Genomic DNA, 26,950 nt, shown 5'->3' with positions numbered 1-26,950 from the left:
AACCGAAAGTGAATCGAATCGTTGTTAAAATGACTCGTTACACCCCCGATACACTTCAACTGTCAGAATGTCGTAATACATGCAAATCCTGCAGAGCTCCAAAGGTCCCCCTGCTTAAGCCGGTACATGTCCAGGCTGTTAAGTTTCCCAGAAACCATCTGGATGTTTTCCAGAAACCATCTGGATGATCCAGAGGAGGATTGGGAGAACATCTTGTGTTCAGATGAGACCGAAATCGTATTGGTTTTTGCTAATTGTTCATTCTTGCACCTGTATGTATTGGGGTCTGCAGATGGAAATGAGCTCTTAGAGCTCTAGTTTGGTACAAAGCATCGTTTCTTTGATTAATGCTCCTCTATATATAGTCTCTGTAAAATAAACTAAAGAAAGAAATGGAACTCGTTGGTATAAACGCCACTTGTTGTGTTTGGAGGTGGAAGAATGCCGAGTTGCATCCCAAGAACACCACACCCACTGTGAAGCACGGGGATGGAAACATCATGCTTTGGGGCTGCTTTTCTGTAGAGGGAATAGAACGACTGATCTGTTTTATGGAAAGAAAAAAAAAATCAATGGGGCTTTGTATAGTGAGAATTGGGCCTCAATCCACTAGAGAATCTGTGGAGGGAGTAGAAAGTCCATGTAGCCCCAAAATATCACAGCTCTTGAGAAGATCTGCATGGAGGAATGGACCATAATAGCCACTACAGTGCGTTCCAACCTATTCAAGACCTACAGGAAACCTTTGACCTCTGTCATTAAAACCGGGGTTACATTAAAGCAGAGGTGGGCACTGAGGGCCGCATTCCTGCATGTTTTCCAGCATACCCTGCTCTGGCATGTTCTAATTGGCTGGACACACCTGAACCAGGTAATCAGCCATGAGTAGGGCAAGACTATCTGGAAATCATGCAGACACACCGGCCCTCGAGGCCTGGAATTGCCCACCCCTGCATTAAAGTATTGAAGAGAACCAAATGCTTATTTTCTGCACCATTATATAAATACAACGTGATTTCCTGGTTCCATTTTTTTACATTCTGTCTCACAGTATAAGTGTATCTATGATGTATATTACAGATCTCCCTTTTAACCTGTCAAGTCGGAAAACTTGCAGAATCGTTGACTGACAAGTACTTAGTATACTTATTTGCCCTGATGTACTTCAAACAAAGGTACTGTTTTACCCCAGTGAAAGCCTCAGTTATTAAAATAAAAAAAAAATCAAGTTTTACTAAAATAAAATGAAAAAATTAGGCTTGATGGTTGACAAACCATTTTGTATTACAATGACTTTATATAATAATTTATTTTGCACCTAAATATTACATTTTAAAAAGTCAAATTAGTCCAATTCCTTTTGATGGGTCGTCAATGCAGCTGACATTGTGTACAATAATCTACTTCATTTAAACGGTCTCTTACTTTATCTAAAACTATAGAAAGTAAAGTAAAAATTAAATTAAGAAAGGAGAAGGTCTAAACTTTGGGATCAAATGGCTGAAAAACCTCCAGATTTAATTGTTGTTACTTTATTTTTTACACATACCTATTATCCGTTCAACTACCAACCTAGTCATGTTTGATTTCTTAACTGTTTTTGTTTTTTTAAGTGTTCAGCGTCACCACAAGAAGACATATCCAGTTGAGGTTAGAAGCAAAAATATGTTGTAAAACACCTGATTACATATCTAAACATAAAAAAATATAAAAAGAAGGAGATAATAAATAATTCTACTTTGAGCAATAAAATAATAGATGTGTTATGACTCCGTTTTTAAGAACGCAGCTTTTAAAAAGGGGCAAAGGGATTTTCTTCTATTCTGTTCCTCCTTTAAATGCTGTGAGTTCTCAACTGTAGGTAACGTTGGGGTGTAAAGTGGATATAAATGATCTGCAATATTTACAGAGGTTGTGTACTAATGTCCCTATGTTTGGAAAGAAAATAATTCAGAAAGAACTGACAATAGAACAAATAAAATAAAACAAAAATCAGCAACAGATTGAAAGAAATATCCCTGTACTTTTTCCACTGGAGTTAACACCTCTGTAGGGGTGGCTGGTTGGCAGTATGGAAATGTGGCTGACAACCTCTTGCCTGCCTTAATATCACACCTAGTGTCTGGAGTCCAACACAAACACACACAGAGAAGACAGTAAATTCTCACTTTCTCACACTCCCTACATACACTGCATACACTCTAAAGCCCCTTTAAACTATATAAGCCCTGACATATTTGAAAATGACAGGACATCCGTGGTGTGGTCTGGTGGAGTGCTTTCCTTGTCAAAACTGAATGCGTGTCTGGATTCAATAGAGTAGAAAACTGCAATCTTGTATTGATTTCAGTGCTGTTGCAGATCGATTGGAGCTGGTACAAGTAGGAAGAACAAGATAAGACACATTTTCCATTCTATTCATCATGGACTGATAAGAGGCTGTGCTGACATCTGCAAGCTGCTGTTGGTCGGTCAAATCTTTTAAGTGTTAGTGACTGAGCTGATGAGGAACACACAGACACAAATATCCTTCCATTTAAAAGGCTGCTTATATTCATGCGAAAGTAATTGCATGGAAATATGCAGTTTGAAAAAAGAGGAGATGAACAAAGTAGAGTGAGGCTTGAGGAAGTGGAGAAAGCAGTGTGTTTGAAGTCAGTCGGACCGCGTGAAGAGACGAGGTCTATCGTTTGATATTCATCAGTGAGCGTAGGCGATGAAGAAGAGTGAGGAGAATGAAGGGGGAAAAGTGGAGGTGAAGGGGCAGACAGGTGTGTTGTGAAGGAGGACAGACTGATGTGGACAGTGTTAAGAAAAAAGAACGATGAGAGAGGAAAATTCATGACAGGAAGAAGAAGAGTGAGTAAGACAAAGGGAATGAATGGGAGAAAGAGGAAGACAGAGGTGCGGTGTTGATCATTTCTCACCTGTTCCACTCACTGGATAACCAGGAGAGGGGGAGAAGACCTGCGATGCAAAATCTTCAAAGGTCATCACTTCTCTGTGGTTCTGAACAATGGCCTCCAAATAGAGCGCTCGCTCTTCATAGCTGGTTTGGATTCGTTAAAGGAAAAACATGAACTGACAGGAGAAAAAGACAACAAAGCAGCAGAACCTTTCATCAGTACGTTTAAACAAATTCAGATAAAATATTCCAAGGAGGTCATAAAATCCTAATTATATTCTTTTCTAATTTTAGAAACAGCTACAAAATACTAAAAGGTTATTATTAGACCTTACCTTTTACCAAATATAGCACAATCAGGCTTGTAAAGCCTTAAGGACCCAGTCCAATGAAAGTGCTGTTTTTGAACTTTTTAACATGTTTTTGCATGTTCTTCATTCTGATGCATCCCCATTTAGACCACTAGATTCATGAACATCTTCGTTTTCCTCACTTGAACTGGCATCTGGATCAAAACTGTATGTAGATCCAATGTTGCTCGCTATTTTTGTTGCAGCGGTAATGTTTATATGGGTTTGTGAGGGGCTGTTAGCTAACGGGAGAATGTGCTAAGAGGTGGATGATGCTACAAGGGTGGGCTAACTCCATGCCAATGGTCCCGCCCACAACTCAGAGGTGATTTTTTTGATGAACTATTCCTCCTTCGCATGAACGATGTCCTAGAAAACACAGATTTTTTTTAAATGTTGGCTAAAAATGGCATAATCATAATTAAAAGACCACTGGGGACACTTTAAAAATAGATCAAAAGATGAACATAAATGAAGACAGAGACCCCAAAATAATTACAAAAAAAAGAACTAAACAAAACTGCTATGATGCTAAAAATCTTTCCTCCCATCTTTTGTCCTTCTCCTCTCTCTAATAGAACCCCCGCTGCAGGCAGCACGTCTAGGACCATCCTCCCCAATGTGCTGCCTGCCACTTCTCCGTGCCATCAAGGGGAAAAATTGGACCCATTTGAAATTCTGAGTGACAAGAAGTGACTGAAGCTTGGGAAGCCAGCATGCAGGATGGATAGCTGGATGTGAAATGGGGAGGCTCAAATAAGTAAATAGATAAATAAGCCTACAAAATGGCTGCTGAGTGAGGGTGGTCATCATATTATCATATATATACGCTGCAAAGTCTGTTGCAGAATGGAGGCAAGTGCTGGATAAAATATGGCTTAAGAAGCATATACATAAAAAAAAAGTCTGTTTTTACTTATATGTAACAATTAATGAGAGTGGGTTTGTATAAGAAGGGACCTGAGCCGGTTACTGTCACAGACAAAACCTGACAAATTTTGAACAAACAAAGTCTGACTCTTGAACACATGCTGCTTTTGTTATTGAATCCGGATGCCCTCCTCCTCCACTTCTCATTATGATTGCCAGGGTGGAGTGAAACTAGGCTGCTGCAAACGCCAAGGAAATATGAGGCTAAGCTGAGATAGGGTGGACGGGGAGGAGAGGTGCTGGTCTGGGTTAGATAGATAAGACAAGACAGAGAATGGGCAAGAGGCCTGCTGTGGGCACATGCCGCCACAGCAAGGGCCAAGGCAGCCATGACCAATGGCTTTGAGGGGAACCATGGCAAAGTCAGGATGATGAACACCTGTGCCGGGAAACACCACAGAATATAATAGCCAAGCTGCTGAGGGTAACAGACAGAAATGAACCGAGGACTGAGACCAAGACAAAGGATGACTTTAAAGATCCTTTACAATAAAGTGCTGAATATAATCTACATGTAGAAATCGGTAAAAAGGATATTTCAAAGCAGTTTGGAGATAATAAGCTTGAGCTTAAAAAATACCAATAAATCCAGTGAAATAAATGTTCTACGATTAACACCTCCAGAGTAGAATGAAACCCCAATAAAATAACAACATAGAGACAAACACCTGCCAAGTTGCATACTGTTATTAATTGACCATTCTTGACAGGAGAGCTGCAGAGCAGCATGACTTTAAGCACGTAAAAGCACTTCCTAATGTGCTTTACATCTGTCTTCCAGACATGCAACGTCACTATTTTCTGTCACTTGCTGGAAACAGTGTTTGGCAAAGAGTGGACATCTAAGGCTCTGCTGCCATAGTAACCTAGGTCACAGCTCTGCATGGAGGGTCATAGCAAGGATTTACAGGAGGATGGCTACAGAGAAAGGAAGTTGGAAAATAAAAAGATGCATGGAGAAGTGATAAGTAAAAAACAAAAAATGAGATGGAAGGACTTGATAAGCAGGAGTGAGACAACTTAGAGGGAAAGAGATAAATGAAAAACAAGGAAGGAACAGAAAGAGTCTCAGCACAGCGTGGGTCAACAGAGCCATATGGTGGTCCATTATCAGAGATGCAGATGACTGTGGGCCTGTTATTGAGATTCCTAAAACAAATATTGACTCCAGCTGGAGCAGACACACTCTGACACAAGCCTCTCTTCCACTACTTCCTTCCACTGCCTTTTATCCAACTAAGGCAAATGGATTATAATATAAAAGAAAAAATACAAATGGACTGAAATTGTTAAAAAGAAAAATAAATGAAAAAAGCTAAAACACTGGTGGAGAAAGACATTTGGGGGAATAAAGGACATTAATAAAATTGCGTAATGTGTAAAAGAGAGAATCATAAATCGGTTCTGATTGAATGTATGACATCACGTAAAAAAAAAAAAGACTAATTATAAAAACAGGGGACAGCTTGTTCTCCAGCATAGGCACAGAGGCTGGTACCTGCAAGCAGTAACCTAATCAAGAGGCAGAATCACAACCGTGACTCAACGCTTCTGCCCCTGTTTTGAACACAAAGCCAATTGATGCTGTTCTACTTTCAGATTTAAAAAGAATCTACAGATGAGGCTGGTAAGCCAGCTTGAAAACATGCTCAGCTGGATAAACACAGCATACCAAAACTTAAACTCCATCAAAGTGTTCCCCATTAAGAGAGCTTTTCTGATAAACTGCTTTTCTGAGTAACAGAAGACTTTGCTGCATTTCGTGCCCGAAAATGAAAACACAAATGGGAAATTTCAGACAGGTCTACATTTCCACAGATGGACTGCAACTCAAGTCAGCCGTGACATAACTGTCATTTACAGCTGAACTGGGCAGACATCCAAGACGAACAAGAGTGTGGGAGTGGACTGCATTTAGCCACCTTGGGAATTTCAGAGGAACCCCTATGTTCCAAGCTGATGCATTCCCATTAGAGAGAAAAGAGAAAAAATAAATTCTCTTTGCTACAAAGTGCGGCAGGCACTGAAATAGTAAGCACAAAAATACTTGAAAATGCAAATACACAACAACTGTGGCTGGGCTGATACATCCAATGTGCTGAGACCAGTTGAGGCACTCAGATAAAAGTGGCACAACCAAGAGAGAAAGGGACAAATTCAATCCAGTGAGTACAAGAGTCACCCATTTGGTATAAAGTGTTTGACTGGAGCTTTTTTCTTGTCCCTGCTCTTATTTTGTCATTACTATGAAGACATGGCTGGCATTAGTGTAGGTTTGTAAGCCAGAAGCATTAACACTCTACCTCTACCTGTGTAAACATATGCACGTGTGCATCCTGGCCAATACACATGTGCATGCATATGCATCTATGAGAGGGGACAAATGGCATGTATACATATGCATACATGCTGTCCAGATGGTAGGGAGGTAGCTCTGGGGGAATGGTGGGGGTCAAGGCATCTTTGTGGATCAAAGCCAAGGTCAGGGCAGCTTCTGTGGCCCACGTTCAAGGTGAATGAAGGCCTCAGATGGCTCGTCATTAACAGGCTGCCCCCCCCCCCGGACCTCATCCGCCAACCACCAACCATCATCTTCTCTCTTTTTCCCTCTCCATCTTTAGGGACTGGCTCTGAAAAGGATTGTCCACTGGGATCAGTTGTGTGGTGTGAAAAACCGCATCTAGCACTTACAGAGATGTATGCATGCTAACACATCCACACTGGTGTGTGTGAAGGGACAAGATGCACAATAACACCCTCCATCCAAGCAAGCAGTTTCAAGAAAAAAAAAAAGGGCCGAGTTGACCTCTGAACTGGTGTGTCTCTGGAGGAAAGCATCGCAGCCATCAGAGCAGCCTGAATCTTTGTGTTCTTCAATCTCCCTGCTGACAAAAGTCCTCACACAATCACTGGCCTCTGACACACATTCAAACAAATTAAGCCGTTAGACACACACACACATATCCACACAACCTGCAGCGGTGATTATGAATCATGGCGTCATTAGTTTCCCTCTGCTAAAGAAAGGTTAGGTTAACATTGTACTTTCATATCTTGTTGACAAGAGGTAAAATGTCAGCCCTAAGCATATAGGTACGGATATTCTATTGGGGTGGCACCTAAATGACAACGACAAACCAGTAAAATGCATCTAGAGCAAACAAATTAAAAAATATAACACCTAACAAGACTTTAAGCACTTCCAAAAAACTCAGACACACTAAAATCTTGACCTGACGGCATCAGAAGTTTCAGAAAAATTGTGTAGGGTCAACTTGTCAGTGCGTGTTTAGGAATTTGAACACTAAGGGCTCCAGAGATGAGGACTATGATGAAAGCTGACTCTAAAAGGCAAAAGAAAAAGAGACTGAAAGCAACCCAGTGAAATAAGGGTTTTTCTGTCGCGTCATTTTGAAATTATGCCATTTTGCACTGTGAAGATAATTTGAAAATTTTAGATTAATTTGAAATTAACTTAATTTAAAAAAACAAAACAGGAAATTTAAGGAATGTCAGTCAAGGTGTGAGGTGTAATTACATTTTTGCAACAGACAACCATGGAGCTAAATGAGCACTGGCGTTTGTCCGTCTCAGTTTAAGTCATGCACATGAAAGATTAATGAAAAGTCAAAACAAAATTATGATTTTAACTAGTTTATCTATGTAATCTTTGTTTTTCCTTTAGTCCCCAAGCAAACCAAAGATTGATCACTATAAATGTGCTAAAACTGTCATATTTATTGGTATTCTGCAGCTCCAACAAATTGAAAGAATGATAATTTACTCACAACGGTTTGCTTTTTATGAATTTACATTAAACTAAAAAAAAAAGATGGGAAAGATGTAATAGCAACAATATAATTAATGTCATAAACCCTTAGCATAAAAAAATAAAACAAAGTAATCTGTGGAAATGGATAAAAGTCTAGATTTAATGGGGTGACATAATTTGAAGTCTTTAGAATCTAGTCATTTCTTTCCTTAATTTATACATTTTTCTGTTTCTCAATCAAAGAAGTCCGCTGCGTGAAAAGAGTGTGAATCCCTCTACTCCTTTTGCAAAGACATCCTAATCAGATTGGGTTTTAGTGAATAGCCTAAAGGTGATTTTTTTTTTCCTAATTAGGAAATATTCAAACTAAAAAAAGGCACTGAAAAATGGAGGAGCATATGAAACATGGATTAAAATTCAAAGCTGGAAAGATATTGCTTAAGGCAAATGAATTTTAACAGCATATTAGTGCTTTTTCTAAATTGATCTGTTTAAGCCAGGACCCTCTAAAACACTCTTTTACTAGATTTTTCATATGGATTTTTATTTAACTATAAGCAAACCTAACCTTCAACTACTAGTTTTTGGAATCAACCAGGATGAATAAGGATCTACACAAATTATCTAAATGCAAAGCTTTAAATCTAAGAAAGAAAGTAGCATATGACATTTATTAAATAATTTCCACACAACCGACTATCTGTTAGTAGTGAAATTATTTCTAAAAAGAGAAAAAAAACATGGATTAATAAATTGAACGGTCGGGAAAAGTTCAGTCTCACATGAGGACAAAACTGTTTGCATGGCAATGCTTCATTGCAGCAGCCAAGGTTAATTCAATTTGTCGAAGCGCTACTGGAAAAAAGGGGCTCTTTTAGTGAAGAGGGATGGCTGAGAGATCCAGAGGGTGCCTCTAGGTGCTTGACCCCCTCCTCTCCCAGCCTAACATCTACCCATTAACCTGGACCAATCAGCTTGACCTTGGTGCGGAAGAGGAGCTGAGGAGTAGCTTACAGTGCTATTGAATCTAAACAGTCACAAATTGGCCAGTTAAGAGAAAAGAATTGGAGCGGATGTTTGATTGCGATGGGATGCCAATGTAAACAGCATTTAACAAAAAAAAAAGTGTTTTAAAAAACAATGCATTTTGATGTAATGGACGTATATAAGAGAAGAAAAACAGACACCAAACAATGATTAGAAGAGCAGACTATAGTGCTCCTTTCATGCATGTTTTCTATCAATTAATATAAGTTGCTTATTTTGGTATTTGTGTTGTTTATTAAAAACTGTTTAGTGTCTCACTTAAAACATCATGGGGGAATTTTCTTCTAGATCAAACATCATGGCACATTTACAATGTTCTCTTGTAAGTAAAAAGGCTGAATTGTTAGCTAAAGCAATACTGTATCCCTTGATATACTAGACAAAGATATTGGTTCATAGCAGCTTTAAAATGTATGGCTGACCCTGCCTTCACAGTAACATTACAAGAGAATCCTTTTCTGGTCTTTTTAGGTAAAAAAAAAAAAAACCTTGAAGAAACAGCAGCTTAAGAGCAAAGACCTCATTTGAAACAGTTCAAAACACTCAGCTCAACTCTTAATATTTTCTGCAATTTTCAATTAAAAGCTTGTATCATAAGATTAATGTTGGTCCTAGCTTATAAGTATATCTAAAGGAACTTATAGGTCATTTGAACTCAACTTCACTCAGACTAAATGCCCGTACAAACCGGGACGAATATTCGCCAGGCGTTATTCGCCAGCGTTTTTTGCCACGTTTTTTGTGTTCACACCCAGGCGATTTTCGCTGACGATGAGCCGAGCAAACATGCAATTTCGTTCCCTGACATTAGATGGCGCTTAATGTAAAACAGAAATACTCCTGTACACAAGGTGGCGCTGCGCAACTTTACGCTTCTTAAAGTCGCTTTTCACTCAGAAGAAGAGAGCAAGTATTTACGCGCTAGTCAGAATAATACAAAGAAAACATGAATATTTCCTGGTGCTTGGTTCGGGGATATTTTAGAATGTCCGTCATTATTTCTTCGCGACAGTGTAGAGGCTACTTGGCGTCTATCTTCTTCGCTGGTATATGTGGTCAGAAAGGCAGTTTTGTGTTTGAGCGCCCCCAAGTTGTGTTTTACTGTAACTTCAGAAGCTCCAGACACGTGTGCAAGAGCCCCATTCTAATTGGTCGTATAGTTTTCAACGCGGCGCGTGAAACCAAAAAAACGAACCCGAGGCATTTTTTAAAAAGTGACGCTTTGACGCGTGGCGTTTTTTCGCGTCGGTGTGCACACTCACATTGGTGCCCTTTGTTTAGTCACGAGGCGTTAAACGTCGGCAAAAATCGCGGGCGAAATTCGTCCCGGTGTGTACGGGCCTTAATGAAGGTAAATGGATGAAATGTGAAACCCTCAAGAAGGCAATAGTCCAGATGCTCTTCATCAACTTCAAGACGTCACCTGAATGAATTAAATCTTTATTGTTATTTGCTCTGGTTAATGTTTTAATTTCTTTGAGAATGTATGGTCTCCTAAAAACTGATATTTAATAATAATAATTTAAAGGGACTGCGAGAAAGGCGAATGTCCAGCAGTGCAAAGTGACACTGAGTGAATGTGAAGAAAACCTGGCCAGAAAATGTCGTGTTGGGCTGGGGTAAGGAGCGAAGCTGCATTCACATCAAGCAAATGATGCACTAGCTCCTGGTGTTCAGACTGGACTGTTGCAACCAAATCTGAGTCCGTGATTGGTTAAGATTCGACCTGGTTTAACTTTCAACACCTGTTCAATAGACGCATGTTTTTAAAAGCCCAAATATTGTATTAAAATATGTGCATAGCTACACGTAAACTTGAGAGTTTTTAACGCAGAAAACCGAAACGTGCACTTACAATAACTTTTCCTAAGGGGTCGCTTGAACTTGCGGTGCCAGTGGCAATGTGAACTTAGCTAGAGGTGAAATTGCTTAGCGTTGAACAATAGTAGCAAGGCAAGCTAGTTTGGTCTTCATAATTGTTTTGTTTTCTGGTCAGTGCTAGTCTTAGGCAATGTCCACCATCCCCCCAAACAACCAGTGTAACTGCATGATGCGTTCATTACAATCCACTCTCAGGAGTGCAATGTGAATCAAATTCAATCAAGGTAGGATAGGACAATTTTAGCAAGCTCCACCCATTTGAAGATGGACCATCTGATAATCCTAATGTGTTGGTACTTTAAGTTGTTTCAAGAATGTCACTGTCACTGTTCTCTAAAGAAATGCAAATAATACAGAGTAGATGCACTTAGTTAAAATAACATCACAAAGGAAACCAAAGTAATTTTTCTTTGAGGTTAAAAACTATATAACAAGAAATTGGTAAACATTTGGAAGAACTCAAATGTATCTGTTCAACTAGTTTACAAAGACGACAAAGCAAAAATAAGGTGTCAATATATTGTTAGAAGTATAAGCAGACAAACAAAATAGGAGATATTACTATGGAAAAAAGAGGGAAAAGAGAAGGAAGCAGTGTGGGGGAGTGGCAAAGAGGAGGGAAAGAAAAAAGATATAAAGCCGTGCAGGTGTTGATTGGAGAGAGGCAGAGCGGTGAGTGCCAGCGGTACCTGTTGTCACAGCGAGGGTTGAGGTGTGAAGCTTGTCTCAGCAGAGGCCCTCAGAGGTGTGAGGTGATTACGAGGAGGAAGACAGAAAAATTTAGATGGAGAGACACGAGGAGAGAGATAGACACGGGCACAGAGTGAATGTGGCAATAAAGCTGGTTGCAGGAATAATGGCAGAGTGGGAAAGAACAACAGATTGAGATGGATAAAGTGAGAGAATGTATGACAGAAAGCCAGCCAGTAAGGTGACTGTGCGTGTGTGTGCTACATGAATTTTATATAGCAGCTACTCAAACCATGGTGTCTCATTAAACAGCTTATTTTTTTGGATAGACAGCTTTAGCAGTAGTGCAGAATATTTTTGAATGTGTCACAAATGCATTAGGATGAATAGAGGTGTTTGTGTGTCCATTTTCAAGGTGGGCATAGACTTGCACAACAGTGTGTGCTGTGCCCCGGTTTCTGCTTCCAGAGAGTTTTAGCCTAATTAGTGGGACCACGAAAGCGGAGCTCAGGAGCCCCAAAGGAGTCAGGTCAAACACTAAGCCTGGGTTAATGACACCTCCTGAGGGGTAAGTTTCCCACAGCAAGAGCTTTCTAAGCTTCAACCTCCACACCTCTCTACCGTCCATCTGGCAGTCAGACATGAGGATAGGGGTAATGGCTGTGACATCACTCCTAACCTGTGACATAATCACTGCCTATCAGTGATCTCCCACAGGTTGGGAAAAGCTACAGACAAAACTTGATGTCTGCCGGCTGGCATGACTAGGTTATTTATGATCTGACTGGAGAAAGTAGTCACCCATTTTCCCAGGTCCCAAGCAGCCTACAGTTCCTCTAGGGGGCACTGAAAATTGATTTCTGCTCACTAGTAAATCAAAAGCGCAGCACCCAAACTAAGGTCAGTGTTATCACTGGTTGTTGGGGGGGGATCAGAAAATAAAGAAGGTGAAGCAACAAGTCACTGTCACAGGCCAGACAGGATATCCACAAGAAGCCCTGGTGACATCATCTGCTGCAGCTTTGCTTGTTCAACACAACTGCCATCAAAGCCTGTTGGGCTTTTGCATTCAGAAGAGTTAAGTCTGTAACCAATCTCTTTTTTTCAAAGGACTCTGGCTGCCATTGATGAGTCCTAATACAGCAGCCTTAGATGTGAAACACAAAGGATTGACATGATTAATCAAACACAGACCCATTATGACCAGGCAGTCACACCGGACTCCACTGTGTATTAACAGAAAGTCATAATAAGATGAGCTACAAAAGGCTGATAGGGATGAAGATTAACAGATACAGTTCTGGAGGAGCTGAGGGAGAGTTCTCTTAGAAGGTTTCCTTTGTCAGTGATGATCACCAGAGTGGCATAAATATCTGAGCCCTATGGAAACATTATTAGGTCAGTACAAAGGTGGGCATGATATGAGCTATCTGAACTGAATATGTGTCATATTTTTCTTCAGTTCCTGACATTTGACTCGTTTAGGGTTGTGACAGGGAACAACAGCATCTATCTGATTTCAATTTGAACTTCTAATAAAAAGCCACAGATGAAACACAGAAGGGCATGCTGAACCTAGACAGTGATTGAAGTCCATCTGAATACTCATTAGGTGTTTCACCTCTTATTTATTTTTTTCCACTTTCCTGATTAAATTTACTGAGTGACAGGTACTTTCTGCTACAGACCTATTCTGTCTCTGGTCTCCTCTACTTCTTGTAAAGGAGACAAAAGTACATAATCCATTTGACACATTGAGAAAAAGAGGGCAGACACATAAATCAGAATATTAGGGGGCCACCTCTAGGTAATGCCAAACGACTTGAACTTCAACCTTACGAAAACACGGCTCAGACAGGAACTGATGAAATATTAAAACTGAACGAGCAAAGCCTTCTGCAGTTTTAATGATGCATGTGGCATGTACAACACAATAAAGGCAATGCATCGATGCCAAAAATCTCTGGCTACTTCGACTAAAAGGCATGCCACACGTAATATATCTCGCACCTCCATTGCCCCGTCATAAAAGGTTCATTGTGCCAGATAGGCAGTCTTTCTTCGTACAAAATGCCAAACATTTAGTGGGAATGATAATGATTGGATGTGAGTTACATAGAATCTCTCATGTGTTAAATGCAAGACACACTGGGTTAGTTACCAGGGGACAAGGGGAAAACAATTTGGCTTTAAAGCACATTTCAATGAATACCATAATTAACTTCTTGTCTGAAAATTTTATACAATATGAAAAGCATTATGTTAATCACATTTACTACAAACCATGCAAATGATCATTAGAAATGCTGGTGGGATCAAAAAACGAATAGAATTTTTAAAAAAAAGTTTTGTCAGTTCACTTGTTAAACATTATTGCACAACAGTTGTTTATCAGTAAACCCTGTCGGGTTGGGCGGAGACACAGGAAAACCCTAATTTAAAGGGGGGCAAAAAAGTGATTCTAGATGTATCAGGGGTTGACATAGCCCAGAAATTTGCACTGGCCCACAGGGCCAGTAGTTTTTGAAACTTACTGGCCCTGCCTGAAAGTTACTGGCCCGACACCGCGCATAGCGGGACCCGCCGCTCCGCAGGTGCTTGCAACTTTAGGGGGGTCCGGGGGCATGCCCCCCCGGAAAATTTTAATATGGTGCAATTTGGTGCATTCTGGTGACATCACTTATTTCTACACTTTTCAATGACTGAAAATAGACCACATCAAACTTAAATCTGCTCTAGTCTGTTTCAGATGTTTTGAAGAGAGCACTGCAGTGTAGTAGGTAACACTAGTTCAGAGGTTTTCATGGTGCTTCTAACGGCAAATATCGCAATAAATCATCAACCTTAAATGTGTTAAAACAATCTAATGGCAGCTTGAACCATTTAATGAATCAAATAAATCCCTTAATGCATTTGACCAATCGGATGGACGCCTTCACATTGTTGACCAATCAGATGGAGCCCTGTTATGTTAGATGTTTGTAACCTATGTCAACGTGGGTCATTTGGAGTATAATTTTTAAACTGGGAATGGTTATTTGGTTATTTTGCTGTTTGTTTATATACCGCAAATTATATCGTTATCGCAATTTTAATCTCTGATATCGCATATCGCGAGTTTTCCTCATATTGTGCAGGTCTAACTGAGATCATTCAGCTAACTAGAAATACTTACTGCTTACAGTGTTGTAAAGAAAAACAAAATTAAGTAGTTTAACATTCTACTGCATTTGAGTCTGAGATTCAGGTATTTGGAGTTGCCTTTGATTCTTTGACATTCATCTTAAAGCTTAGTGGATACAGTTTCATCTTCAATGCATTCATTAAATATCTTGCTGTCCATACTACTAATTATACCCACTACTCCATCCAACATATTCCTATCTATTCCTGCCATGTCTTCCACATCTCTGACATGCTTCAGTCTCTCTTCAGTGACGGTGTCGGATTTATAATCAAATGTAATAATAACCCACTGGCTTGTGCCTTCGTTGTTGCTGTTTAACATTGTTTTGTATTGAATTGTTACACTCAATAAAGTTTGAAAAAAAAAAGTAGTGAGCGCGTGCCGCGTGGTGCTCGGCAGTGAAAGCCGCGCGCGCGCAGGCGGGAGAGAAGGAGAAGTGATCAAAGGTTTCCCATAGAAACCCTTGAAGTCTGAACACAGGACTAGCAGAAAAACTAAATTATGAAGACGAGGTAAATCTACACGTTTTCGCAAAATTTACTTTATTGAAAAAGGTGAAGAATATATAAACCGTTAGATATTTTAGTGGCCCGAGCGGACAAGTAAAAAATAAAGTCTTGTGGTCCGCACTGCTCGAAAAACAGGACCGGGCCAGCGGACAAATGGCTATGTCGAGCCCTGATGTATACAAGACTACACATAAGCATGCACAGAGAAACTCGCTCTCACACACAAAAGAAAATACACTTCTGTGTTGGCAGCAGCTTTTCCCTAATCCTTACCCTAGGGCTATATTATGCAGTCAAGCAGGCTATTACATGGTAACAATTAGGGGGGCTGGAGCCCAACACCTGGTTGTCTCCTCTTTTGGCCCTTCAATGGCAGCTGACTGTACAGTCTCACAGCCAGGTGGTCCGTCTTCAATGATATTAGCTAGTCACTCCAAGGTTAATCAGGAGGCTGCCATTAGCCAGTGGGAAAGCATGGAGCCCCTTTCAGATTGAAAGCTTTTATAGTGAATATGGAAGACGAAGACAATGTTGTTAGAAAAACTTGTTCAACTGAAGATCTTTGACAGAGACTCACTAAGTGAAATTATCGGGGGTGGGGGGGTTTAGAGCCTCCAGCATTCGTGGTTGAACTTCGGCGCACTGTCTTGATTGGCTGAAGCATGGCTTGCAGCCCGTCAACTGTGCATCCTGCAGCTCATAATGGACCTTTTCATGGGTGGACAAAAACAGATGGAGGAGCGGGAAGTGCTATACATCCATGCAGACGGGGTGATGCTGCGGGGGGGGGGGGGGGGGGGGGGGGGGGGGCTGGATTTTGTCAAAGTCGGCTGATACAAAAACAAGTGGGAGTTCTCTGAAGCAACCCGGGCTAGGTCTGCCTGTAAGAAAAAGCCCATTCCAAAGCCCTGTGGCCTGAAGATCTGAGGGTAAATAACGCTCATTAGAATAACAAAAGCTATAGATTTGTACCCAAATCAGCTAGAATCTCATCAATAGTAATTAAGAGCTATACATAACTAATGAAGATGTGCACACAACACTTCACAAAAACAAGTGTGAGTAGTTATTATCTAAACCCAGAGTAACAGATGAGGAGATAAATGAAGCTTTTTTACATTTCAAACAAGAATGTTCAGTCAAAATAAAAAAAATAAAAAAATAAAAGATCAAATATTATGACACTTTTGTTGTACTGAAAAAAGGGGGAATATGCCCCTGAATTATCAAGTACCTGAAAGTGTTATTTATTGACAAAAGGGGAAAAATTTATGTGGAAAGGATGGGTTATAAAAAAAGATTTTATTGCATTAATAATACTGAATATATTGTAACATATTTCTTTCGTAAATTTCCCAGCATTTTGAGATGACTTTAGTTGGCTCGGTGCTTTTGAAAAGAGCTGAACGGAACTGAATTAGTTGGAGTTTTCCAAGCCAAACATATTTTGCTTTGTGTTTTTCATCATCACCTGTGTTACTAGAGTTTATTACAGTGGCAAGACAGGAAAATTGATCCGGTATTTCTCACTGCTTCTCTTTTCTCTCAGCCATCACCCCACAATAAAAGGCAGACTATCAGCATTAACACATCAAAGGCGGCTTTCTGTAAGACCAGGCAGACAATGCACAGCGATGCACACCTAAATGTTTTGTTTTTGTTGCTTTGTTTGCCTTGTCTGACCGTCAATGCAGGAAATTCCGTTTAGTGCAAAAATGCAAATGCTGGAAGGCACAAGGACGTCCTCAGAAAGAGAACAATGGCACAGGCCGGCAGAGAAGCAGAGAGTGCCTTTGAACAATTTAAAGAGACATTAATGTGGAACTTATTAATAAACAAATGATTCCTTCTTAACACACCTAATTAAGTCTTAAGCAATAAAAGCATTGATTGCAAAACGAAATGTAACAGTCTGAAAAGAAAGAAATGAGCAGAAAATTTTAAAGACATTTAGGGATGGTCACCCAAAAATGCCAGAAGGCTTCTTCCCAAGAGTATCCCAAACCCAGAGCTACATCAGAGACTAAAAGATGCCAGCGGAGTATGATGAGTGACATTTTACTGACATTTCCCAGCAGCATTCAATGTGAGGCTACCTCAAGGTGGCCTCAGAAATATCTATGGATATGCCTGAATGTAACACCTCCGTTATGGGATGTGGGTTTTTTCAGGGGATGGCCTCAGCTCTGGGGCCAATGATGAGGAGCCTGGGCTTTGGGAGATTGAATGGTAATCACTGGAGCACAGATAATGGATGATTGAAGGCTCTTTCTGCTCCGCTGTTGGATTTCAATATCAGAGGGGCCCTAGAATTGGGATTCTTATCAGGGGCGGTGTGTCAAACAAAGGAGAGCTGAGCGTGAAATATGGGGTCCAACTCAGGCACACGACCATGGCGATTAGCACGAGGATAAAAAGGGCCGCACAAACAAAAGAGGGCAGCTTTAGCTGGATAAAGGGGTGTTCAATACCTTGTAGCAAGAGACATGGAAGGAAGAGGGGACATAAAAGATAAAAAAAGACTATTTGGTGGCAACAGGAGGACAGGACAGGACTTTTGCTGCAATGGTTTTGAAGAGGAATAGTGACGCAGCCAACTGTTAGTCCTGCAGATTCCCTGCTTCTCCAGAAGAAGAATGGACCGGCAGGGATGAAATGTTATATATCCCACCTCAAATCTATTCACACACATCCAAACAAACATACATCAACACCTTCCACAAGCACACAAGGTGGCATCCAGCTTCACACCTCTGCCAAGTCCATCGCGCAAGAACAGAAATTCTTATTTATTCTCAGATTCAGCACATTAGCCCCTCCTTACAAGAACCCCAAGATTTAAGTAGATAAAACAAAACATTACTGCTAAATAAGAAAACATCCTAGGGGAAAGGTGTGGAGAGGTGACAACAATAACCTGAGAGGGATAGTACAGAAGCTACTGAACCGGCTGGAGGTGGGTGGTAAACAAAGTTCATTAATTAGACGGGGCTGGGGGTAACAGATGGAACGGGTAGTTGGACAGACAGATTTTCATAGCCGGACTAGAAGCAGCACCCTCACATACCCGCCACAATGAACTCAATGACTTTACAGCCTTTATTTGGTCCAGGATTGACACCAGGGTAAAAAAAATACATCATAGCTATAAGTATTTTTTTGTTTTTGACTCCACAAAATAAACATTGTTAAAAAACTTTCTGGCTAAAAAATAAGAAATGAATAAGTCTGACATACTAACTTTACCTAAAACCTTAAATATATGTAATGTTTTTTTTCAAGTATACCATATAAACTTGCTGAAAAAAATTGTGAACTTTTTTACAGCAAACCAATTCCTAATGAAAATCAAACTGAGGTTCAATGAGAATGACATAACGATGCATCATTATACTCCAAAATACCACGCAGTCAGAAAAACCCTCGTCAGTTTAACTACAACCGTTTGGATTATGGTGATCATTTACCCCAGGGTGAGATGAGGCAGATAGGAGCGAATTCATACACAACTAGTTTTCACTTTGGAGCTCAACAATGGACAGATGTCAGAAACAAATGCATGACAGACGGAGAAGAAAGGAAGGGTGTGGGGGAGGAGTCAAGTTTAAAACAACACGCATTGTCACGTTCTTGAGGTTTTAAAGGATTATAACTTAAAAACTTTTTAGACTATTATATTCGAAGAAAAAAAACAATGAGTATGATTGTTTGGGCAAAAATAAAAGCCAGTGAAAACGAATGCCAACAAAAATAGACTTATCAGGATGTTCAAGAAGGGGTTCTGGGATACAAAGACTGGAGACTTTGTACGCAAATATTAAGGTATAAAAAGAGGTTAATCTTGCTTAGCATATACACAACAGAAAGATAAATCCACCAACAGGCAAAACAGTTTGACAGGAGTGTGTGCATGCTACCCCAGACGGGGCTCTGGGTTCCTGCTGTTGGCCGTCTGGTGTCGTGCCTGCTGTACCTGTGTTTAAAAGGAGCGGCCTTCCTCAGATGGACAGACCCCCAGAGTACAAGCTGGGCTGGGCCTCCAGGGCTTTTCAGGGGTGTGGGTGCCATGCAGTGTACGCTTTTTGTTACAGAATGGGTGGCGATTGGAGGGGCAACTAATGTGGGAGGGGTGGAATTAAAAAAAAAAAAAAAAGAGTAAGGCTATGAGTCATTTTGCATTAGCAGCAGGAGAGGGAGACTTAGGGTGGGGGGTGGTCGATGAGAGGGGACGGAGGGAGAGAATACTTTTGCATGTTGTATGAAGCTAGACGCCATATGCCATCCGAGCTGGGCTGCCTCCTGAGTCAGGGCTCTCAGTTTGACAGGCCTGAGCTTGCCCCCTCCAAAGATACTCCCCTCATTCCAAACTCACACCCTCCTTCCTACGCTCCAACAACAGGGTTGGCAATTATTTTGGTTGTGTACGGTCTTAGCCCTGCTCAATTCTGTATGGGTGTGTATTGGAAATGCAGGGGGGGGGGGGGGGTACCCAGTGATCTGAACACATCGGACATTGTCGTGAGTCCCGGCAGGAACAGCTGGTCAGCTGGAGAGAGGGGTTGGAGGAGGCAGGGATAAGGAGGGGAAGAGGTGGGAGGCAGTGCGCTACACTGATAATGGGATTAGTTTAAAACATTCAGAGGAGAGACCCCTCCTCTTTTGGTAGCCCCACAAATAATGGAGAACTCCTCAACCACCCTATCAAAGCCAATGCCAACCTCTACCTACAGACGTGCCAAATGCAGGCCATGACACTTCAACAGGGAACAAGCTGCAAGTCCCCCCCCCCCCCCCCAAACTGCCAACTTAGTGAACAGCTAAATGCCTTCAACAGCACACGAGACAATCCTCTGGACGTTAAAGAAATATAACAAAGTCCCTCTACAACTTTTACAGCATGCAACAAATTAATTCTTTCTCATTTCCGTTTTAACAGGAAGTTGGCTATTTACACTCGCATCAGCTCAGGCCATTACAGGGATCCAGGCTATAATGACTAGCTTGGCGTCTCACTGTGCTCAGTCAAGCCCCTGTTCTACAGTGATACAGACTGCTGAGTATTATCTATGAGACTGCTGACAGTTATGGCACAACAGCTGGCAAATTAGACCTATCAACGATGCTAAATAATTCATGTGAGACAACACTAACATGGCAGATCCTATTCATGACACGCTATCATGCATCCAGGCGCACTTTCATCTCTGCTAGGTGAAGAATCTTAAAGTACACAAAAGAGTATGCTCCGCTCCGACAAACACAGGCGGACTGGAGGGTGGGACAGTAACTTATTTTGAAAGGGCGTAAGAATATGTCATCGTCTATGCAAGGACTGGAATAATTACGATGGGAGTGTGAGGACGAAAAACATCACACAAAAGGAGTTTGTACAATCACATCTGAGAAGTTTTCTCTGTACATCCTTTAACTGTACATTTTATTTTAGCTGTGGACACAAAGAGTGAAGATGTGGACACACGAGCACATAAGGTGACTTGACAGACTTCAGCAGCTTTTTGGGTTCCAGTGAAAGGGTCAAAACTCCCCGTCTTTCTTTCTGCTACAGACACATACACACATGTACACACATGCCTTCTAAAAGCCTGGCTCGCATGACTGGCAATAGGCAGAAACAGATTATAGTTATTGATCGCTGCCTGGAGATGGATCTGTGAGTGTGTGTGTTTACTTGTGTGCCAGAGCAAAGGATGGTGACTAAGAGCAGTGTGCAGAAAATATTGATTCTGTCCAGTAGGGAGGCTATGTCTCTGATTCAAGGTCAGTTTCGCATTGTCTCACCTATTAGTAACTTGCCATCTCTTGAGCACACACACACACAAAGCATTTTTACCCTTAACAATATCACCATCAGAAAGTGATGGACAGCACATCAAACTTGAGAGCTTGCTGAAAAGAGAGACACATCTAACCTCCAGAAGGAGGACATTATTCTATAATGACAGCATAAAGGACCTTCTTCATACAGTAAATGGGATCGGACAGCAAGGCCATCTAGCAGTAGTGTGGGTTCAGTTGCCACCAACAAACTGTCTCCTTTGGGCCAATATGCCATATTTTGGAGAACTGCAAATTTGGTTGAGCAAAAACACCTGATCCTTAAAATGATGAAAGCCATCTCTGTATGCTTCCAAGTGTTGACAATTTAGCTGTGGATAATGGGTAAGAATGCAAACAACACTCCAAGACCACAATGACAGACCAGCTGCATTTCTCTCAGACATATAAATAATTAATGACACATTATGAGCAGTCAGTGGGAATCTGGTTAGATGATGCCTACAGTATGAGGCCAATTTGTTCTGAGCAGAAAAAATTAACAAAATTATAACTAGTAAGAAGGCCTATATGCGACGCAAGAAACCTTTCACAACTAAGCAAATTTGGTTGAAGAGATATGGAAAAGACAACAAACATCGGACATAATGGGACAAGATGGAAAGGGCTAGCATTTTTACAAAAAAAATCTTGCCCATCTGTGTATACTTCCTTCCGACATTGTTGCTGGTGGTCATTTTTCAATATCAAATCCTATTAGCCTGAGAGATTCTGTGAGCGTTGCAGCAGACTGCTGGAGTCCTCTCGAGCCTTGTGACGGAGCGAGAGAGGGGGCTGCAGAGCCATAGTGGCCTTTTATCTGGACACACAGGGGTCATATAGCTTCTCTTTGAAGAAATATTCAACTAATTACCTTGGAGAGTGGCCTCACAGGCAGAGAGCAGGCTGTGGATTGTTAAGGCATTGTAAAGGGGTAAACTAAGGATGAGGATTTTCATCTAGGACAAAAACACACACACGCACACACACACACACACACATACACATCCTGGAAAAAAATAAGGCGGGTCATTGTTCCAACCTGTGAAAAATAAAGAGCTGCATATCCTCAGAGGCACACAACAATCTTTTAAGATTACAAAGGGGTTTGAAAAAGTGCAACAGGCTGCACAAAGCCCAAAATAAATACAACAATCAGAGTATCTCAGGGACAACCTCAGAACACCAAATTTTGTCTTTGCTATTTTACGATATTCAGTAATATTCAGTGATATAAAATATCTTAATAGTATTTACTATTTCAGACTGACCATGCTATATGTTGCATTAGAACTAAATAAGTAAAGAAGACACCAAACAATTTTGCGTTTTTGTTTGTTTCAAACATCGCCTAAGAACTGGGGCTCAGCAGACCAACATCCTATTGGCAGAGTGCTTTGCCTGGCACGTTCATTCATCCCCTCTCTATCTACTGGAGCGTGTGAGGTCTGGCAACCTATCAGCACCAGAACTCCAGAGACTGTGCTTATCTCCTTTTATAGATCGTGTCCTTGTGCTTTCTGTTACTCTGCTAAGGAATGCCAGGTGAGGCTTTGTGGTACAGCACAGGCTTGCTACTCACTTCCCTCCTCTGCTTTATCCACCCCACTCCCTGAGGCAGACAGGCCTGTGGCTGCCCCACCCTCTGGCATTGAGAGTCACACTAGACCAATTCACTTGGCGTTGGGTAACGGACATCTGTCACTCAGGATGCCCCAAGGGACATGCAGACACAGCCTGATACTGGGTTGGGTGTGGGGGGGAAATGCGTTTTGATGCATTGTGAAACACATACAGATGGGTGCATACTTGCACACACACCATAAACACCAAATGATACACAGACTTCTTATTTAAAAAGAAAAAGGTTGAGGTAAGCTAGCATCTTAGAAACTTATAATCTGTGAAAACGAATTGTCTATAGCAAATACCAGAGGGACGGCCCTGTTCTTTTAAGGCAGTTCTGCATATGCAGTCCGAGGAGGAGATGGGTGTTAAGGGAGATCAGGTTTCCCGCTCAAGGGGCCATCCCAATCCCCCCCCAAACTCCAAGCTGCTGGCATTCACATGCTAATTCATCTCCATTGGTAATTACACTCTCTTTAAACCAACTGACAACTACAGCTGGAGTCAGGCTCTTAACAGCACACTGTTGGATGGCTGGAGATGCAAGTGATGGTGTGTGTGATTGTGACTCTACACTTACATGTACAAGTTCATGGGGCTTTTATTTTGGCTATCTTCTTCCTATGTAAAATAGTAGTGATAGATGACACATTATCTACATGCACACCCCAAAACAGCCCCACAACCTCCCATTTTCCTCCAGGTGGTGAAACAGCCCCAGTTTAATGCTTCAATGTAAATCAGGGAGCATATAAAGATCACTGTCAGTACTCAGCTGTGTACACAAGCTAACAGGACAAGCTAGCCAAATGCCTCAAAGGATTTACCTAGAAGGGACTTTATTGTTTTTAGAAAATTTTGGGACGTATTACGGCTTTGCATCTATTATTACTGTCACTATATTTTAGAGTATCAATAACAAAGATAATTGAGATCATGCTTTATTTATTCTCAAACTACCTGTGATGATCTACAAGCCAAACTGCTAAAACTTAAAAGGATACAAGCTTTGGTAAAGGGGGAGCCGGGATTTGATAGCTCTGCTGGCATTGATGCAGGTGGCTCGTACCAAACTTGGCAATAATATCCCACTCACGATGGCGCCGTTGAATAAAGGTCCAAAGAAAGGAACCTAGAGAAAAATAAGAAAAGAGAATAGAAAAAAAATCCATGTTAAAATAAATGCAAGAAAAAAAGTCTACTGCAATCTTAATATTCTATATTTTTCTATTTTTCTCAGAAAACCCCTTCCTTCCTTCCATCTGTTTAGGGCAAAGGTTCAAGTAGAAATTGGATTTTACCTAAGTTTGCATGACAACCACACATATCTAATGTGAATCAATGTTGGGTAAATGAAATTAAAATGACAATCAATACTATACAATGTGCTCTTATTGAGCTGCTGAGCAAATACAAAGAGGCAATATGAAATTTTTTGAGTGTGTGTGTGGGTGCACGCTTCTGTCCATGCATATTGGAAAGGGGCCCTTAATCACCGTAGCTCAATAGTCATTGACCTGGAAGTTGATGTGAATGTCAAAGTCTTTCCAAAAGGTCCTGCTGTCTTCATCTTGGGAGTTAGGGGTGAAAATCTCAGGTTAAATTAAACAATAAAAACAGTTCTTTTACAAAAACGGACAGAATTTGACTTAACCATTTGATCTGCAAACTAACAGGAGAGCTTATAAGTAGGAAAGATAGTCAACTAAAAAGCTTGATTCAACTACTAAAAGATGGTTATTTGATTATAATTGGCCAGATTGCACAGGATGGGGTTGGATGACTCTAAATCGGCAACTTGTCTTCTGTTTTTCTCCTTGTACTGAACGCTTGACGCATTTTAGCAACAACAAAAGTTAGTTGATCTCTTTTAGGCTTATTGAGTTTCTATAAAAAATATGGATGCTGTAGTTCTAATAGTTTAGGTATTTTAGAAACTTTTTTTTTCATAATATTTATATATTCCATGTACATTTTCCCTTGTAGTTATTTATTGTATGACTTGAACTTAAAAAAAGCCATAACTCGCTTGTTTAAATCTGACTATTTCCTTTCCTATGATTTTAAGTCAAAGACATAATAAATATTGGTAAAAAAAAGTTTGTAGAACATAATGTAGGTAATAATATATATATTTTATATTTATCTGTTTAATATTACGGAAAAAGACGGTATGGAAACATCTGAACATTGTAGGGCGTCATTTCAGGATAGGAAATGTCAGTGTCTGGGTGGGCACATTTCGAACGCTGTACTATGAAGTAACCAAGATGAAAGCTAGCCAGCAAAGGACAGTAACCATCTCTGAGAGCACATACCCACAGTGTGGGTAATAATGCACTGCTGGAATGGGGGGAACTCAAAGCCATCAGACAGAATACAAAACAGCAGCTATAACCCATAACATCCGTGGGAAGTATGAGCAAAAAAATGCAGGACTGAATCAATCTACAGAAGACAAAGAATAAACATAAAATGCCTGCAAATGAAAGACAACAGTCCTTCATTGTTTGAAAGTCCTCTACAGTACAAAAAAAGTAATAAAAAAGTAATAGAATACATAGTAAATGTAATTTGAACATAACCCGTTGTAAATGTACCTGTACTTTCTGCATAATCTGGATGAAATACATGTTGTTTTTCATTGGGTAGATGTTAATGAGCACGTCTCCGAAGTCAGTTGGAATGATGCCACGTCTGTAGTCCCTGGTGTGCTCAGACCACACGATGTGCACCTCATCATTGCCCAGGTGGCGCAGCTGCAAAACAAACCAAACTATCTTAATCAAGAGCCTTTCAAGAGCTTGCATTTTTAATTCTTCAAATTGGGATGGATTATGTATTCACAAGGGGTTTAAACTGAGGAGTTAACAAAGAAAGATGACATACAAAAATACTTAACAAGAATCAGCAGGAAAAAAAGGTAATATTTAAAAGGAAATCGAATTTACAGGAAAGTCATGCTGTTGAAAGTAAACAAGCTTTCATCGCTGTGTGCAACAGGTGCCTGTTTACAGCCAAACCAGTAACTCTGAAAGGTTTGACAATACGCTGGAGAGCTGCTCCTCTTATTTTTCCATAGTTCTTTCATTATAAATTCAAACGGCAACCAGAAAACCTACAAAACTGAGCATTTCGAAACCAAGTAATTCAAATCCAATTAACCTCCCCCTTCAGAGATTAAATTGCTTCCCATTTCCACTCTATTCACAAACACAAATGAAACTGGGGAGGACAAGACGATGCACTTAAATGAGAGGAAATTGGCTGATGTTGGTTTAAAGAAGGTAAACAGATTGCCCCTTCCAAAGTAAAACAGGCAAACAGTGTTGCATTATATTCTCTGACAAGTGAAGCTAACCTATTACTAGGTAGTTCAGTGATGTTTAATCAAGCCCCCTTCAGATTTTCTGGGGTATCATGAACAATGACGAATGAGCCTCTCCTCAGAAGAAAACATCTGCCAATGTACTGTTGGTCTAATGAGCCATTAAGAAACATGCCCTCGCCACCAAAAATGCAATTAGCACATTCTATTATAAGCCCTTAATTATGGTAATACAGTAATCTTAAACAAATCCACGGCATGCTGATTATGGATGCCCGCCAGTTCAGTCTGTCTGTCCAAGGATCAGCAGGTACCAACTGGGTCAGTCACTGGGACAATTTCAGAGAAAATGTTGAATATGCATTCGCAGGAGACAATTAACACTGCGATGTTAATTTAGGTTAAAAAATTTGCATTTGGATGAAGTGAATGACAAGTTTAATGAGGATGCTTATGCACTAGTCGCTCATCTTTTGCACCAATCTATTAATCACATCCAAATGTTTGGGACTTCTTTAATACAAGCAGATCCAAGTCAAAGGTTCTTGTCAATTACTCCTCTTTGACCTCCCACCTCGTCAAAGGGATTTACACACTTGGAAACAGAAAACCAGAAAAACCACAGAACAAAAGCTGCCCTTTATAAAAACAACCTGCACCAGCCCGGTTAAGCTGTAGTGCCTGAGGGTTAGAGCGATGAAGGCCCCAGCCCATCTTCCTCGCTTTCACACACATGCACATACGTCTGCACGGCCTGACCTTAACCCTGTAGGTCGCTTCTATAACCGCATTACTGAAGACAGCTGCTGCTGCTGCTGCAGCTTGTGTTGCCCCAAAACCCACAATTGGATTGAAAAATTCATGGTTTGCCTCTTTTCTTTTGGGGCTAG

General features: G+C 40.7%; 1 protein-coding gene across 6 annotated transcripts in view; it reads right to left on the bottom strand.

Annotated features, from left to right (window-relative positions):
* ralgapa2 (Ral GTPase activating protein catalytic alpha subunit 2) overlaps nt 1–26,950 on the bottom strand; it is a 114,051-nt gene that overhangs the window by 8,183 nt on the left and 78,918 nt on the right. For all 6 annotated transcript variants that reach the window (XM_023951549.1, XM_023951550.1, XM_023951551.1 and 3 more), the window contains 3 exons: nt 25,333–25,491; nt 23,737–23,864; nt 2,928–3,049 (listed from right to left, as the gene is read on the bottom strand). In XM_023951549.1, coding sequence (XP_023807317.1) covers nt 2,928–3,049; nt 23,737–23,864; nt 25,333–25,491 — 409 coding nt within the window. The remainder of the gene's footprint in view (nt 1–2,927; nt 3,050–23,736; nt 23,865–25,332; nt 25,492–26,950) is intronic.

This window comes from Oryzias latipes, chromosome 22, assembly GCF_002234675.1.
Source record: "Oryzias latipes chromosome 22, ASM223467v1".
NCBI lineage: Eukaryota > Metazoa > Chordata > Actinopteri > Beloniformes > Adrianichthyidae > Oryzias > Oryzias latipes.
Note: the sequence above shows the minus strand (reverse complement) of the source record. Positions and strands in the feature narration are given on the sequence as shown.